The sequence below is a fragment of the Gavialis gangeticus genome, unplaced genomic scaffold, assembly GCF_001723915.1.
Source record: "Gavialis gangeticus isolate Ggan-Ray unplaced genomic scaffold, GavGan_comp1, whole genome shotgun sequence".
Taxonomy (NCBI): Eukaryota; Metazoa; Chordata; order Crocodylia; family Gavialidae; genus Gavialis; species Gavialis gangeticus.
The window spans coordinates 177,272,698-177,285,376 of NW_017729032.1; the positions used below are offsets into that span (position 1 = coordinate 177,272,698).

A 12,679-nucleotide genomic window follows, 5' to 3' on the forward strand; every position below is an offset into this window, starting at 1 on the left:
CCCCCCCCCTTTTTCGTTGTCTGGATTTCTCAGAGGCCATGAAATCATGAATTCAGTAGATTAATTTTTTGTTGTTTATTAAACTGTATTCTCTACCCCAGTCGTTAATGCAGAACTGAAATACGGTGTTTCTTTTGCTTTGACTTATACAGCCATATTAAGCCTTATTTGCAGTTAACTCATTCTCATCTGTAGCACCCATTTGAATTTTCACAGATGTATCATGGTTCTTATGCAATAACAGTATTACAGCTGTGAAATAGAAAGGTGGGTGTTTCAGGTCAAGTACCCAAGTGACTTTTAGTGGAAAAACAAAAGCCCTAAAGTTGCTTTTTCGAACTCAGTCCTAGTTCAGGAATGGAATTTCCACTGTTTAGTCGCAAGAATGGATTACTTTGTCTTACAGGAAACTTCAGTTGAAAACAAGTAAATAATTATTAAATAGGACATTCTTTTAAATATAATGGAAAAGAAAATGAAAACAAAATGCATGACAAGTAATAACAGTTATTTTAGGCATCAGCTCTCCTCTGTTGCTCTGTGGAGAGCTTTCAGTTGAAATAATACCTTTTGAGAATTGGTCTACCCCCGAGGGAACAAAAGTGTACCTTACTGCAAAATTAATGTTGAGTTATTTCTCAGTGTATCGTACACAGGCAAAATAATTTTATGTAAGGATACACAAATTGTTCATGGTATATCCTGTATAACCTAAATGGTTTACAAATGGGCAAAATGGAGTAATTTAAATCTGTGAAACAGAAGGAAAATACTTATATCAGTTATTCGAAATAAACCACTCAGAGTAATGTTGATACTGCCAAATCAGTTGATATTTATTTTATCTTTAAATATCAGTTAAATTCTGTCCTTTCTGTTTATCAAGGTATAATTATATCTTTCTTCAGAAAGGTATGGTCTCTGGGGTCTGGTAATCAATGGCCCATGGATCAGTTCTGGCTCGCAGACCTAGGGGGCTTTTGCAGTGTTTGGTAGCAGGGGGCTTTGCATGTGCCACGCTTGGCAACAGCAGCCAAGTCTTAATGCCTGTCCCCTCCAGAGCCTGATCATTGCAGCCCACTGCTCCAAAAAGGTTGCCAATCACCGGTCTAAATAATGGGATGTTTAACAGAAGTAGTTAATGCCTTAAATTGCAATAGCATTTCAATATTGTAATGAAGTAATTACCAGAAAAATGTCACTTTGTTTCTTGAGAAATTTGACTGGAGAGGACTATTGGGGTCTAATTCAGAGCACTTTATATATAGCACCCGGTAGTCTTTGGCTATAGAATCTTGCTAATCCTTTGATTCTCCCCTTGATTTATTGGTCCTTAGATTTAAAAATTGCTGTTTTGGGTACCTTTTGCAGTTTACAGATTTAAATAATTTGGTGGCTTGGGGATTGTCTTCCTTGCCATTTTGGCAGCCTGTCACCAATTGGAAGTAGGCAAACTTCCTGGGAATTGTTTTTAGCTTGAATTGTCTTTATTGTATAAGCAACTGAAATCATTATTTTGCAAACCATCTTCTGTAAAACAGAATATCCCTTAAATTCAGTAAAAGCACAGGCACACTTGCCATGACCTAACTTTCTACAAATAATATAAAAAATATCAAGGGCTACCCAAATTAAATTTAGGAAGCAACACCTCCATTCAAGCCAAGTTTCAAGTTGGAAATTTCAGAAATCTTGGTTGTTTACACAAGAGGAATGAACACACTATGAAGGTTGATAGTCCCACAGTCTGATGCCAGTACCATGACTATGGTTTTGGGCTTATAATTTCCACCCTCTCTCCCCTTTTGTACTGTTTGCGGTATTTTTTGGTTTAAAGCAACAGCAACAAAAGCAGACAATTTTGCCACTTCTGTTTGTAGAAACAGTTGCAGTAGATGAAAATGGGTTTCTTAAGACAGTATACACTATTATGTATTATATGCACATATATTAAATCAGTAATATGAATTTGCTATTTTGATGATAAATTGTTCAATCCTTTTGTTTGTTTTCTTTGTAGTCTGGTTCAGGGTGAAGTGTCATACAAAAGATCCTAAAGTGCTGTCTGAGAAAAAGAAGTTTGTAGCATTTTGGTTAGAGCATTATAACAGAAGAGACCATGGAAAGCCCTTAACGGTTGTATTTGACATGGCAGAAACTGGAATCAGTCAAATAGTAAGCATTTAAATTAATAATTTCTGTCTAGACTAATCTGATTTTATCAATCCCAGTTGATCTTTATTATGCACAAAGAACCCCAGAGTCAAAACATCTCTGCCCCACTAGCTCTCTACTCACAACTACTATAATCTCTCCAATCGCTCCATAGCTTTTATTTTATTCCGTTTTCAACATCTTGTATTCTTGATTTGCTGTAGATTTTTGGCAGTGAATGACTACATCTTAGAGGTTGCCGGGGGAAGGACTGGTTGGGATTTCTAGTACTGCAGAAGTCATGGGAGGTGGTCTGTAGGGCATCCAGGAGCAACTTTGACTTCTGATACTGTCTTCTTTCTCTTTGTAGCCTGAGTTGTGTTATTTGAACTATTGGAAAGAGGGGGAGGGAATATTGTCCCAATATAACTCTACAGCAACTGTGTCCTGCTACCCTAACCTGATGCATGTCTGTGCATGCAGAAATAGCTTTAATTATTTTGTTAAAATGATTACCAAAGGAATAGTTTAATAATTGATGTTTAAATCTGTTAGTAAACTTATTGGTGGCACATAGAGAGGAACAAGATCTTTTCTTTTTTTCTTACTCCTTTAGGATGTATAAAATCATGAATGGTTTTTAAAAAGACAGTTCTTTCTTTAATGGATACATGAAAAAAAAAGCTGAAGATCACCTGTGACAAAAATAATTGAAAGCTCATGCTTTTTCTCATTTTGTAAGTTGGTAGTTCATTTAGTGTTAAAAATTCTAATGTTTATTTGGTTACCTTAAATTGGACATAGATAAACTAAAAATTGAAATGTATACATGAGATGCTGCTACATCCCTTAAATGTCCCGAATAGTTTAAAAGGTTTAATTTTAAATTGATACTGCAAAGTATTGCAAGTTACTCCAGAATTTTCGTGCATTTCCTGTATGTTCAGCGTTCATCCTTTTTACTACTGTGCACATAGTGTCCTAAAGCAGCCTTTGATAGAGATTCAGAAATGCATGAAAAGAAAACTCTCATACGTGGCTGCTGATCAGAGTACATCTGACAATATAATTGTTTACTACCAGTCACTCGTACTTTACCATATGTTTTATATAGTCTTAGATGACAGGACATTGGGTATACTCTGCATTTTTATGTATTATTTCAAAGTACGTTTAAAGTAACTTATGTTTTTGCATTGTGCAAAGTAAAGCATCTAAAAATCAATGTTAACAATAGACATCTAGTGCAGCTTCCTATGATAGGTCACTATGTTGATAATGGAGTATATCCTTGTCTTGCCATACTGTACCATTCTGTAATTGAAGCCATTTTTTCCCCTATCAAAAGTCAGAGTAAAAAGATGGACTTTATAGTGAATCTAGAACTTAACAGCTTAACTCTGGTAAACCATTGAAGGGAAGTGAATTTCAGATTAAAAGACCCTTGATCAATTGCTCAATACCAGCAGGTTCTCCTGTCTAAAGAGAGAAGACTAGGTTAGCGGTTCCCAGTCTGCGGTACGTGTACCACCAGTGGTACACAGACAACCTTTCAGTAGTATGCGTTAACAGATTTATTATAATTACTTTATATGACAAAAATTTGCTCATGGTACTTAAGGTTGTATCATTTTAAATTGGCGGTATGCAATCTATCAGAGTTTGGGAACTGTTGCTTTAGGTCAAATGTCTCTGCTGCTCATGAATGGAGTAAATAGAGAGGAAATCACAGAAAACAAGATTCCAAAGGCAGAAATGATTGCAGTGTGGTAAATATACTGAAGAAACTATTATGCTTATATATAGGACAGATGGAGGAAAAGTTAATATAGCCATATCTGCTGTTTAGGTACCTAGGAACAGCTGTGATCCTATATCGCTTCTGAACTGTTGGCCTATGTCTGTCTCACTTCTTCAGTCAATGGTAATAGTAAAATCCGTGTCTGTTTTTTCTAGTTTCTTCTCCAACATACCAATATTCTTTTAACACTGACTGAAGCTTAACCCAAACAATTTCATCTGAGCCCTGATCTTAAAACACTGAGACTCCTACCCTGTACTGAAAGGAAGAAACTATTAGCTGGAAAGGTGCTGTTGGGTGTTCAATGATGCTGTCGTTTTGAAGAGAGCACAATAGAAAAAGCATAACATTATAATTCACTTCTGTACTCTGATATTCCAGAATAATGTCATTGTCAAAAGAAAGTGAAATATAAAAAGTAGGGGTTTCCTCTATATTGAGTGAGCACCACTATTTTATTTAGGTTTTTGTCTCACATAAGTATAACGTTAAAAGAGGGACTGTTTTTAGGTATCCGTCTAAATATTTCAATTTGGAATTATTCCAGAAAACAGTTTGAACAAAACGATTAATGTGGAATATTTTCAAGGTTAGTGAGACATTGGGATATTTGTATGTTTCTAAATGCAGTATTTTATATTCTAGGGATTTAGAAATAAGTGTTGAAATGTGTTTCAGACCAGTAGGTTTCACATCTGCTTGGGGAGTTATTGATAAATGTATTGTAGTCATAGATTAGCTCAACACAGGGATCAGAGCAGTTTCCCAGGCAACCCACAGTAGTAACCTTCACAAAATAAATTAATCCATCTTTCTAGGTTTCAAAAAAAATCACTTAACAAAGCACAGTTTTGATATTTCTATAACAGTCAATTCTTTTGACTTGTTGATTCCATTTTGTGCAAAATATATTTTACCCCCTGTCATTTTAATATATGCCTCTTCCTATTTTTAGGTCCTGTTTTAGCAGCCTTTTCCAATTTGGTGAACTGCATTAGTACATGTTTAAATACCACAGTAGTGAAGTTGTTGGTATTTAGGAATAAGTGCTTTGTTCAACAAGTGGAATTAAATATGTGCTTAAATCCTATCTTGAACATTTTTTTGCAGTCTACTTACTATCTAGAACTTAGTATCATGTTCTTCATTTTAATGAAAAATGCTCTCTGTTTCAAGATGGACTCTCTGAATTTCGTCAAAAGCTTTTTTTCATTATTAAAAGTTTTTTGTGTATTACTTGTAAATCTTGTCTACTTAAATTATTTTTGCCAAAGTGATTTTTTATAAGTTACATTTCTTTGAAAGTTTATATTCTACTGTTTCATATGCGTATGTTTGCGATTTGATTAATAATGTCTGTTTGAACTGCATGTACGTATTGTGCCCTTGGATTCCTATACTGAGGCTGTATAGGGCAGTGCGCAGCTGACAGCTACTCATTTTCTTCTTAGCTCTGTACTTTTGAAACTGAGCGCCTCTGTCTGTTTCTCTATGGACCCCTTTTTGAGGGCCCAGCAGATCTTTATAATGACTGCCAGCCTAAGCAAAATCTTTGTGTGTGTAGGAAGGTGGACACAGTGCATATAATGGAGCTGTGTACAGCCTCTTCTCTCCACCCCCAGTATGATACAGGTCTGACTGACTTCCTTGAGGCAGCAGCCTGCTATGTTGAGAAGTGTTCCTGTGATTTCAGATTCATTTTGCTGCAGGCAAAGCCAGAGTCTTCTAACCAAGACTCTAATAATCATTGCATTGTTACTTTTTTTCCCCCGCAGGTGGGGGACAAGGGCATACCCACAGCACCATCAAAGTCAAGGCAAATGTATTTGCAAAGAGACCTTTTCATACATGAATTCAGGTCCACAAGGCAAGATTTGAGTTCTTCTCTCTGATACAAGGAAGGACTGTCTGTCCAACTTGTCAACTTGCTTGATCAAAAGCAAACAGGATCACCATTACCCACTTGAGTAAAGAAGCAGTTGGATTGTGGAATCAATGCATTCATAAACAAACCTCACAGTAGTTTAACTTCCTGTGTATATAGAAGTGTGGTGGACAATTTGAACAATTAAAATTTTTGCCATTGCAATTTTCTGATAATAAAAGCATCAGTCCAGTAGAGCTGTTTGCAAGCTTTCATATTCCAGAGTTGGCAGGCACAAGGTCCCTTTCAAATGCATTCATTTGATTGGTCCCATTTAGTGGTGTATGCTTATGCACTGATGTCACTGCGCTCAGGGGTACTCCATAAAATTGGCCAAGATGCCATTTAAATCATTACGATATTTGCCCTTTCTCAAGGAGTCCTGGTAATTCAAAACAGATGCAGTTATTGAGATGTCTTCTGAAACAAACATCAATACTAATTCCAAACTTGAAAACATCAGATGTTGATGTTTCTTTGGATGGATGCCAGAAGCCAGGTTGTTGTATTGTCAGATATATTGAATATGCCAGCCAATGATAAGAACAATTCCATCAGATGTTGGTGGTTAAATGGAAGAGATTTTTAGTTTGGGAGCATAGATTATTGCCAGACAGATACGGATACCCTTATGTTTTCTGGTGTCCCTAAAAGACTTCTAGACATTTGTTAGCTTTTATTTTAAACAATTAATCATTAATCTTATTCTTACCATTTTATAAAGCTGTAAACCTCCTTTTATAATAGCAATTACCTTTTTTGGAAAAATATGAATGAGAAGTCATGGCAGATCCTCCATCCGTGGTTTTCCACTCTGATAAAATATATCTTCTGGAGATTTGCAATCCAAAAGAGAAATTCTGTAAAATCCCCTCTTCATTGGGGCCCACCTATAATTGAATTCTGCACTGGGAAAAGGAACTGTGTGGTGTTGATCTTATAGAGTCTTTTTACACCCTTATTAAAGGAGCATGAGAACTCTCGGCTTTAGGTATTGCCTACCAAAATTTTACGGTCTTGAGTAAGTGTACACCAAGAGTGAAATATGGTATGGGGGTAACACCCCTATAAAATAACTGGAATTCTTTCAGACAAGTAGCTTTTCCTTTCCTTTTCTTCACCTTTCTTATTTGAAAAGTAAATTCTAAGGTCTGCTTGTAGTTATAATTTTTGTCTAGTATAAGACCTTTTCACTCTTTGTATTTTTACAAAGATACTCATGGTTGGGGGTTTATTGGGTTTCCCCGACCCCTTATTTAATCTTGGTATATCAGTGTCATGGCTCCCTGGTTGAGAATCACTTGTAACTTGTAAGGAAAGCTTTATAGTTTTTTCATTTAGTAATAGAGGTTTATTTCTACTGTACAGACCACAATATGGAGTCTTAAAGAAAAGCTCCTGAGTTTTGAACTGCCTTAATTCAGCAGAAAACTAACGTATGTGCTTAATTTGTACACTGAAAGTAGTTTTAAAACTTAAACATACTTGTTAAATCTTTGAAGGTTTGTGGCCATCACATTACACTGGGATTTAGAATCTTTGCAACTTAATAAATATACCCAGACTTTATAATTTTCATTGTGATGTAATGAGTTAATCTATCTCCATTTTTAATTGCAAAATTAGTCATTTTAAAGATGTCTGCTTTATGATTCAAACTCCATTTATTATTTGTGTTTGTTTCAGGATTTGGACTTTGTTCGATTCATCATCAACTGTTTTCAAGATTATTATCCTAATTTTCTCAGTAAGTTGCATGTCTTGGATAAATTTCACATTGGATAAATTTACAACTGATGGAGAGCCTTTTTCCCCGAAAAATTTGCAAATATTTTCTTAAGCACGTTGACTTGTCTCTAACTTGGTGTTGTGAAGGCTGGCACATTTATGTGCAAAATGTCTTCTCCATTTTTTCATACTAGTGGAAATAACCAGAATTTTAATTCTGAATATAATTTTTGTTTACAATTCACTTGTAATGTGTTGATTTGTTTTAAAAATAGGGAGTGTAAAGCATGGGTTTGGAAACATGAGTGATTTTGAGTACTTTCAACTTTAGAGAGAAATTATAAGAGTTGAGACATTTCAGTACAGATGTTCCCTGTACTTTTCTTCTATAGTTGTAGGGTTTGGCCAAGTCCTTACACAATTGGTGCTTTTTTAGCAACCTCGTAATAGAGGCCAAAGACTGACTGTAAGTGGGGACTTGAATCTTTTGGGTAAGAAGTTGTCCTTCCAAAACAGACTTGAGTGAGAAATGTTAATGTTTCTTTTGAAGAAAGCTTGAACACTTGTCTGTGACATGTTAACCTTTTATGCTTGCAGACCATCTGGAGATACTCAAGTTTTGTTTCTTTTTGTACATTTTAGGTTCATTTAAATGAAACATCACAAACACTTTTTTTAAACGTTAGTAGTTGCTTTGTTAAGTCATAAAAATAATTGATTTTTTTTCAGTTTGGCAGCTGACATTTTTGAGGGATCAAACACACAAGATGGAATCTTTTTTTGCTTGATTGAAAAAAAAAACCTTGTTTTGGGATCAGATAATGCATTATGATCACATTTTATAAGTAGTGTTTTGGGGGATTTTAAATGAAAGCAAAGTGAAATATAATACCACAGACTAGGTTCACAAAGGTGTTTAGACATTATTCATGCAACTCAGGGCTAACTGTCTGGGGTCCATACTAGCAAGGGCTGCACCTCCACCACTGGGGGCTATGGCTCCACCCACACTGTGCTTTGCCCCCTAACTGCTGCTGTGTGCACCCCCTGCTGAACTGCCTGGGCATCCATATGCTGCCCCCTGTGCTTTTGCTGTACTGGGCTTCCTAGCTGTAAACTTCCCAGTAGTATCCTACCTTTCGGGCACCCTGGGCTGCAGGTTTCCCACAGCACTGGTGGTTCAGTTGTGTTGTACTGTGCTGCCCCTTGGAGCAGTGACAGAGGGTAGAAGGCAGAGTTGGAGGGAGGGGGAGTCTGGATCCCCCAGCTGCTGCAGCAGCTGGAACAATGTTGGGAGTAGCAGCCAGATAGAAGCCTGGAGAGGTAGGCAGTGCAATATAACCCCTCACAGGCTCCTAGTTAGACACCGTGATTCAGCTGAGGAGGTGTTTATATTCCTTCTTATATACCCAATACTTAGGGCAATCACCTGCAGTGTAAAAAAACAGGCTCATGAATTCCCTTTCCGCCAGATCTAGAGTAGAGTATTGACCTCAGACCTTCCACATTCTGAGGAGAGTCTCTGTAACTACTAAACTACAATTCTTGTATAATGTGTGTTGGGGGAGGTGTCTGTCTGTTCCATTTTAAAGCTGTTCCCCTTGATATAAATACTTCAGTATAACTGGGCCACAGGGATTGACTGTGTAGCATGGCATAAGAACTTTATGGGTAGGTGTCTCAGTCTTTCCTGTTTGGAGATGTTCCATTTTTAATACAGTAATTTAAATCTTCATTGGAAGAGGAACTGGAACCCAAGTCTACTGATGAGTCTTCTAACTACAAACCCTGATGAGTTTCCTAACTACAAAGTCATTTCTTGTACTTTCCTGTGAAGTGAATACTTGAACATTGAGACAGCTTGTGATACCTTGTGATCTAGTTTCAAGTCAGTGCTCCAGATCTGGCACAGAGGGGATTTGAACCATTTCTCAAATGAGTTTATGAGAAGTTCTGTTACAGGGCTCAGGCAGGTCACCAAGACCTCTTCCTCCTCACAAAAAAAATTTCACACAGTTTGTTGCCACAGTGAACTGTTTTGTTATTTCTGGGGAAAGAACTTTTTGGTCAGGCTATTTACTAAATTCACAAATAGTTTTGGTTGCTCCAGTTCCCCATTTCTAGGTAAAGAATTTTCTTGAAAAAATGACCAGTTCTTTTGATATAAGCATTTTAGTCTTAAAACATCATACTTTCCTGTTTGCTAAAGAAATGAACATTTACTTTCTCATTAAGATCAGAAAATAATAAAGCTATTGCTTGTTGCTTGCTATTGCTTTTTGGTTATTGAACTGAATAATTATGGTGAACTTTCTGTACACAAAATGTTGGTAGCCATTTTCATATGCTGTAGTTATTTTCATACACCAAAACAAAATCATGTAATTTCATATAGCTTCCAGTCAGCTTCCAAATTGTCTTTATTCAACTTAACAAACATATTTTTATATATATCCATTAATATTTTTACAAATGGGAGGGGGGAGCTATTATTTTCCCCAAAAACATAGAAGTTGCTTTTTCAGATGAGCATTTTGATTTTAATAATACTCTACACCCTTTTTGTCCCTTTCATTATTCGTGAAATATGTAACACCTTTAGTTCTAAGTCTCTGCCTCTCTCGTTTTGATTTCAGCAAAGATAGTGATTTTTGAAATGCCATGGATAATGAATGGTAAGTCCAAGTATATTAGCAATATAAGTTTATATGGATTGTTTTTTAAATCTGACAATGTTTATTGTTTCAAATAAGTACTTTTCTTTTCTTTTTGTTTTATACATTTTTGCTTTTCTTTGTAGATCAAATTCTACTTTTACTTAAATACATACTACTTCAAATTTGTCAGTTACTAAATTATGACAGTTTTTCCTGGCACTTTTTTACTATGACTCAAGGATTTTATAGCAAGCCTTTGAAATAAAAGCCAGGGCTTTCATTCACCTTTAACTAAGCAACCTTTAATAAATAGACCAGTTCAAGACCTCCACGTACTCATTCTCCCATACTCAGGATCTGCTCTGCTTCCATGATTACTAGGCTTAGCCAATACCTGTCCAGCACACACAACACTGAACACTGATATTGCCATATGCTTCTATATTGAGGCGGGTGGGAGACTGTGTGTTCATAAATTATCCTAGCCAACACACTTGGAAGATAGACAGGTTATTCTCCTATTAGGTTGTCAGGAATATATATACAAAGTCATAAAAAGTACCTTTTTCCTATATATGCATTTTATTTTCTTTGAAATTACTATAACATTTGGAAGCACTGAACAGCTGTCATTAAGCAAAATTAATGTAACATACCAATACATTTATGTAGCTGTCATTAAGAATAACAGACTACCCAGAGATGAAAATACGCTCACATTCCTCTCATTTTTTCAAAACACTCGCTCTAGTCTGCCCAAAGTGCAGAAAGCTTGACCTGTTACCTCTTTGAGAGGTTATTGAGGCCTTGGTAAGTCTATAAGACACCAAGTCAGTGACTGAGTATACCTAATTTGTTTTTACAGAACGTCTTAGAGGATTACCAATGTGTATTCAGGGGAAGTTTGCTAATGGACATCCTTCAGAAGCTTCCCTTGTATTCTTCAGCTACCTTAGCAACAGCTAGTAATTTTTTCACCTAGGTCAGTTTGAGAATAAAATGGAGGGCCAAAACTTGTTATAGAGCATGGGTCCAGCTTTTCCAGGCCAGATCCACATCCCCAACACACCTGCAGCTGGGCTCATACCCTGGTTTCTGCAGTAGGTCCCACCCTCAAATTTCCAGCTCTTCTGGGAGCTCCATGGGTCAGACTGCATCTGCAAGCCAGGTGCCATAGAAGAAAGATTAAGCTCCTTATCTGTTTCCCCTCTCTTTTGTGGATTGTTTGTGCATTTCTTTTAGGCAAAACAGGGTCCTGGAGGGCTTTTTACTGTGCTAGGTGGAGAAAATATCAAACCCCATCCTTCCTATCCTTTTTCAGAGATCTCTCTCACAAGAAGCTGTTACAGTAGTCTTGGCCCTTTTCTATAAAAGGGTAGGTGTGATGCATGGAGTTCAATTCACATGTTCACTAGTTACTATTGTCTTGAAAAGACCAGGTGCTGATTTTCTGTGGACAGTGCTTCAGGGACTGTTTAGTTGCTCCCTTTAAAAACTTTTGTTTTTATAGTCTGCCACTGCAGGATACACGAGTATCACTGTACCACTTCCATGGTATTCCTGAGAGCACCACTGGGTAGCATGCCTCACCAGCTTTCTCACAGTTCACATATGAAAACCCTGAAAGGAGGCAGTAAAGCCACCCTGATGGCACCTTCAACCTCTGCTTTTAGTCACTTGAGAGCAGCAGTTGGAATATCTGCACTGTCTATTGGCTGCCTCATTTCTGTGTTTGGCACAGGTGGATGGAGAATGTTTTTTCCAGCATCTTAGGAGCACTATAGATACATCATGTGCCATTTAAAAAGACTGCTTACATCATTAATTATTGCTATCAAATTGCATGGCCTTGATAGGGCATGTTTACTTTCCCTCTTCCTGTTATTGGATCCAGATCCGAATGAGGCTTTTAGATACAGAAAGAAACTGAATAGGGAAAAGGATATATCTATACCTCTGATCTGTGGATTTCTGGAATTAAGAGCATCTTCTCACAGAAAACAGCTACTCAAAGCAGTTCCCTGACCATGCACACAACTCTTGTTGTGTTGCTTGTGGAGGCAGTATGTTCAGTGGACAAAAGTTACTGCTTGTACGTAATCCTTTCTCTGCAAAATTTAAAGACAACTTCCATTATTTGCATTTTTATTTTATAACTCCAGAAGTTTACATAGTTTGTTAGTGCTAAAAGGTAGAGGGAGATGAAACTAGTACAAATGGTGAAAATTTTGAAGTACATTATTTGAAAAATGTGTAATGTTCAAAATGATACAATAGAAAAGAAGTATAGGCAGCTATGTTAAGACCTGTATTACTTGGTTAAGACTTTGACATTCATAAGTAATGCACCTATAACATTAATGCCAGTTAAGGTTTTATGTCACACAGTCCTGGTTTCGTGTCCCGCTTTGGCTT

The 12,679-nt window shown here is 36.7% G+C and overlaps 1 protein-coding gene across 1 annotated transcript in view; it reads left to right on the forward strand.

The window, feature by feature from the left end:
- MOSPD2 (motile sperm domain containing 2) overlaps positions 1-12,679 on the forward strand; it is a 57,823-nt gene that overhangs the window by 17,989 nt on the left and 27,155 nt on the right. Inside the window, exons 5-7 of the mRNA XM_019524684.1 lie at positions 2,021-2,175; positions 7,566-7,626; positions 10,244-10,282. Coding sequence (XP_019380229.1) covers positions 2,021-2,175; positions 7,566-7,626; positions 10,244-10,282 — 255 coding nt within the window. The remainder of the gene's footprint in view (positions 1-2,020; positions 2,176-7,565; positions 7,627-10,243; positions 10,283-12,679) is intronic.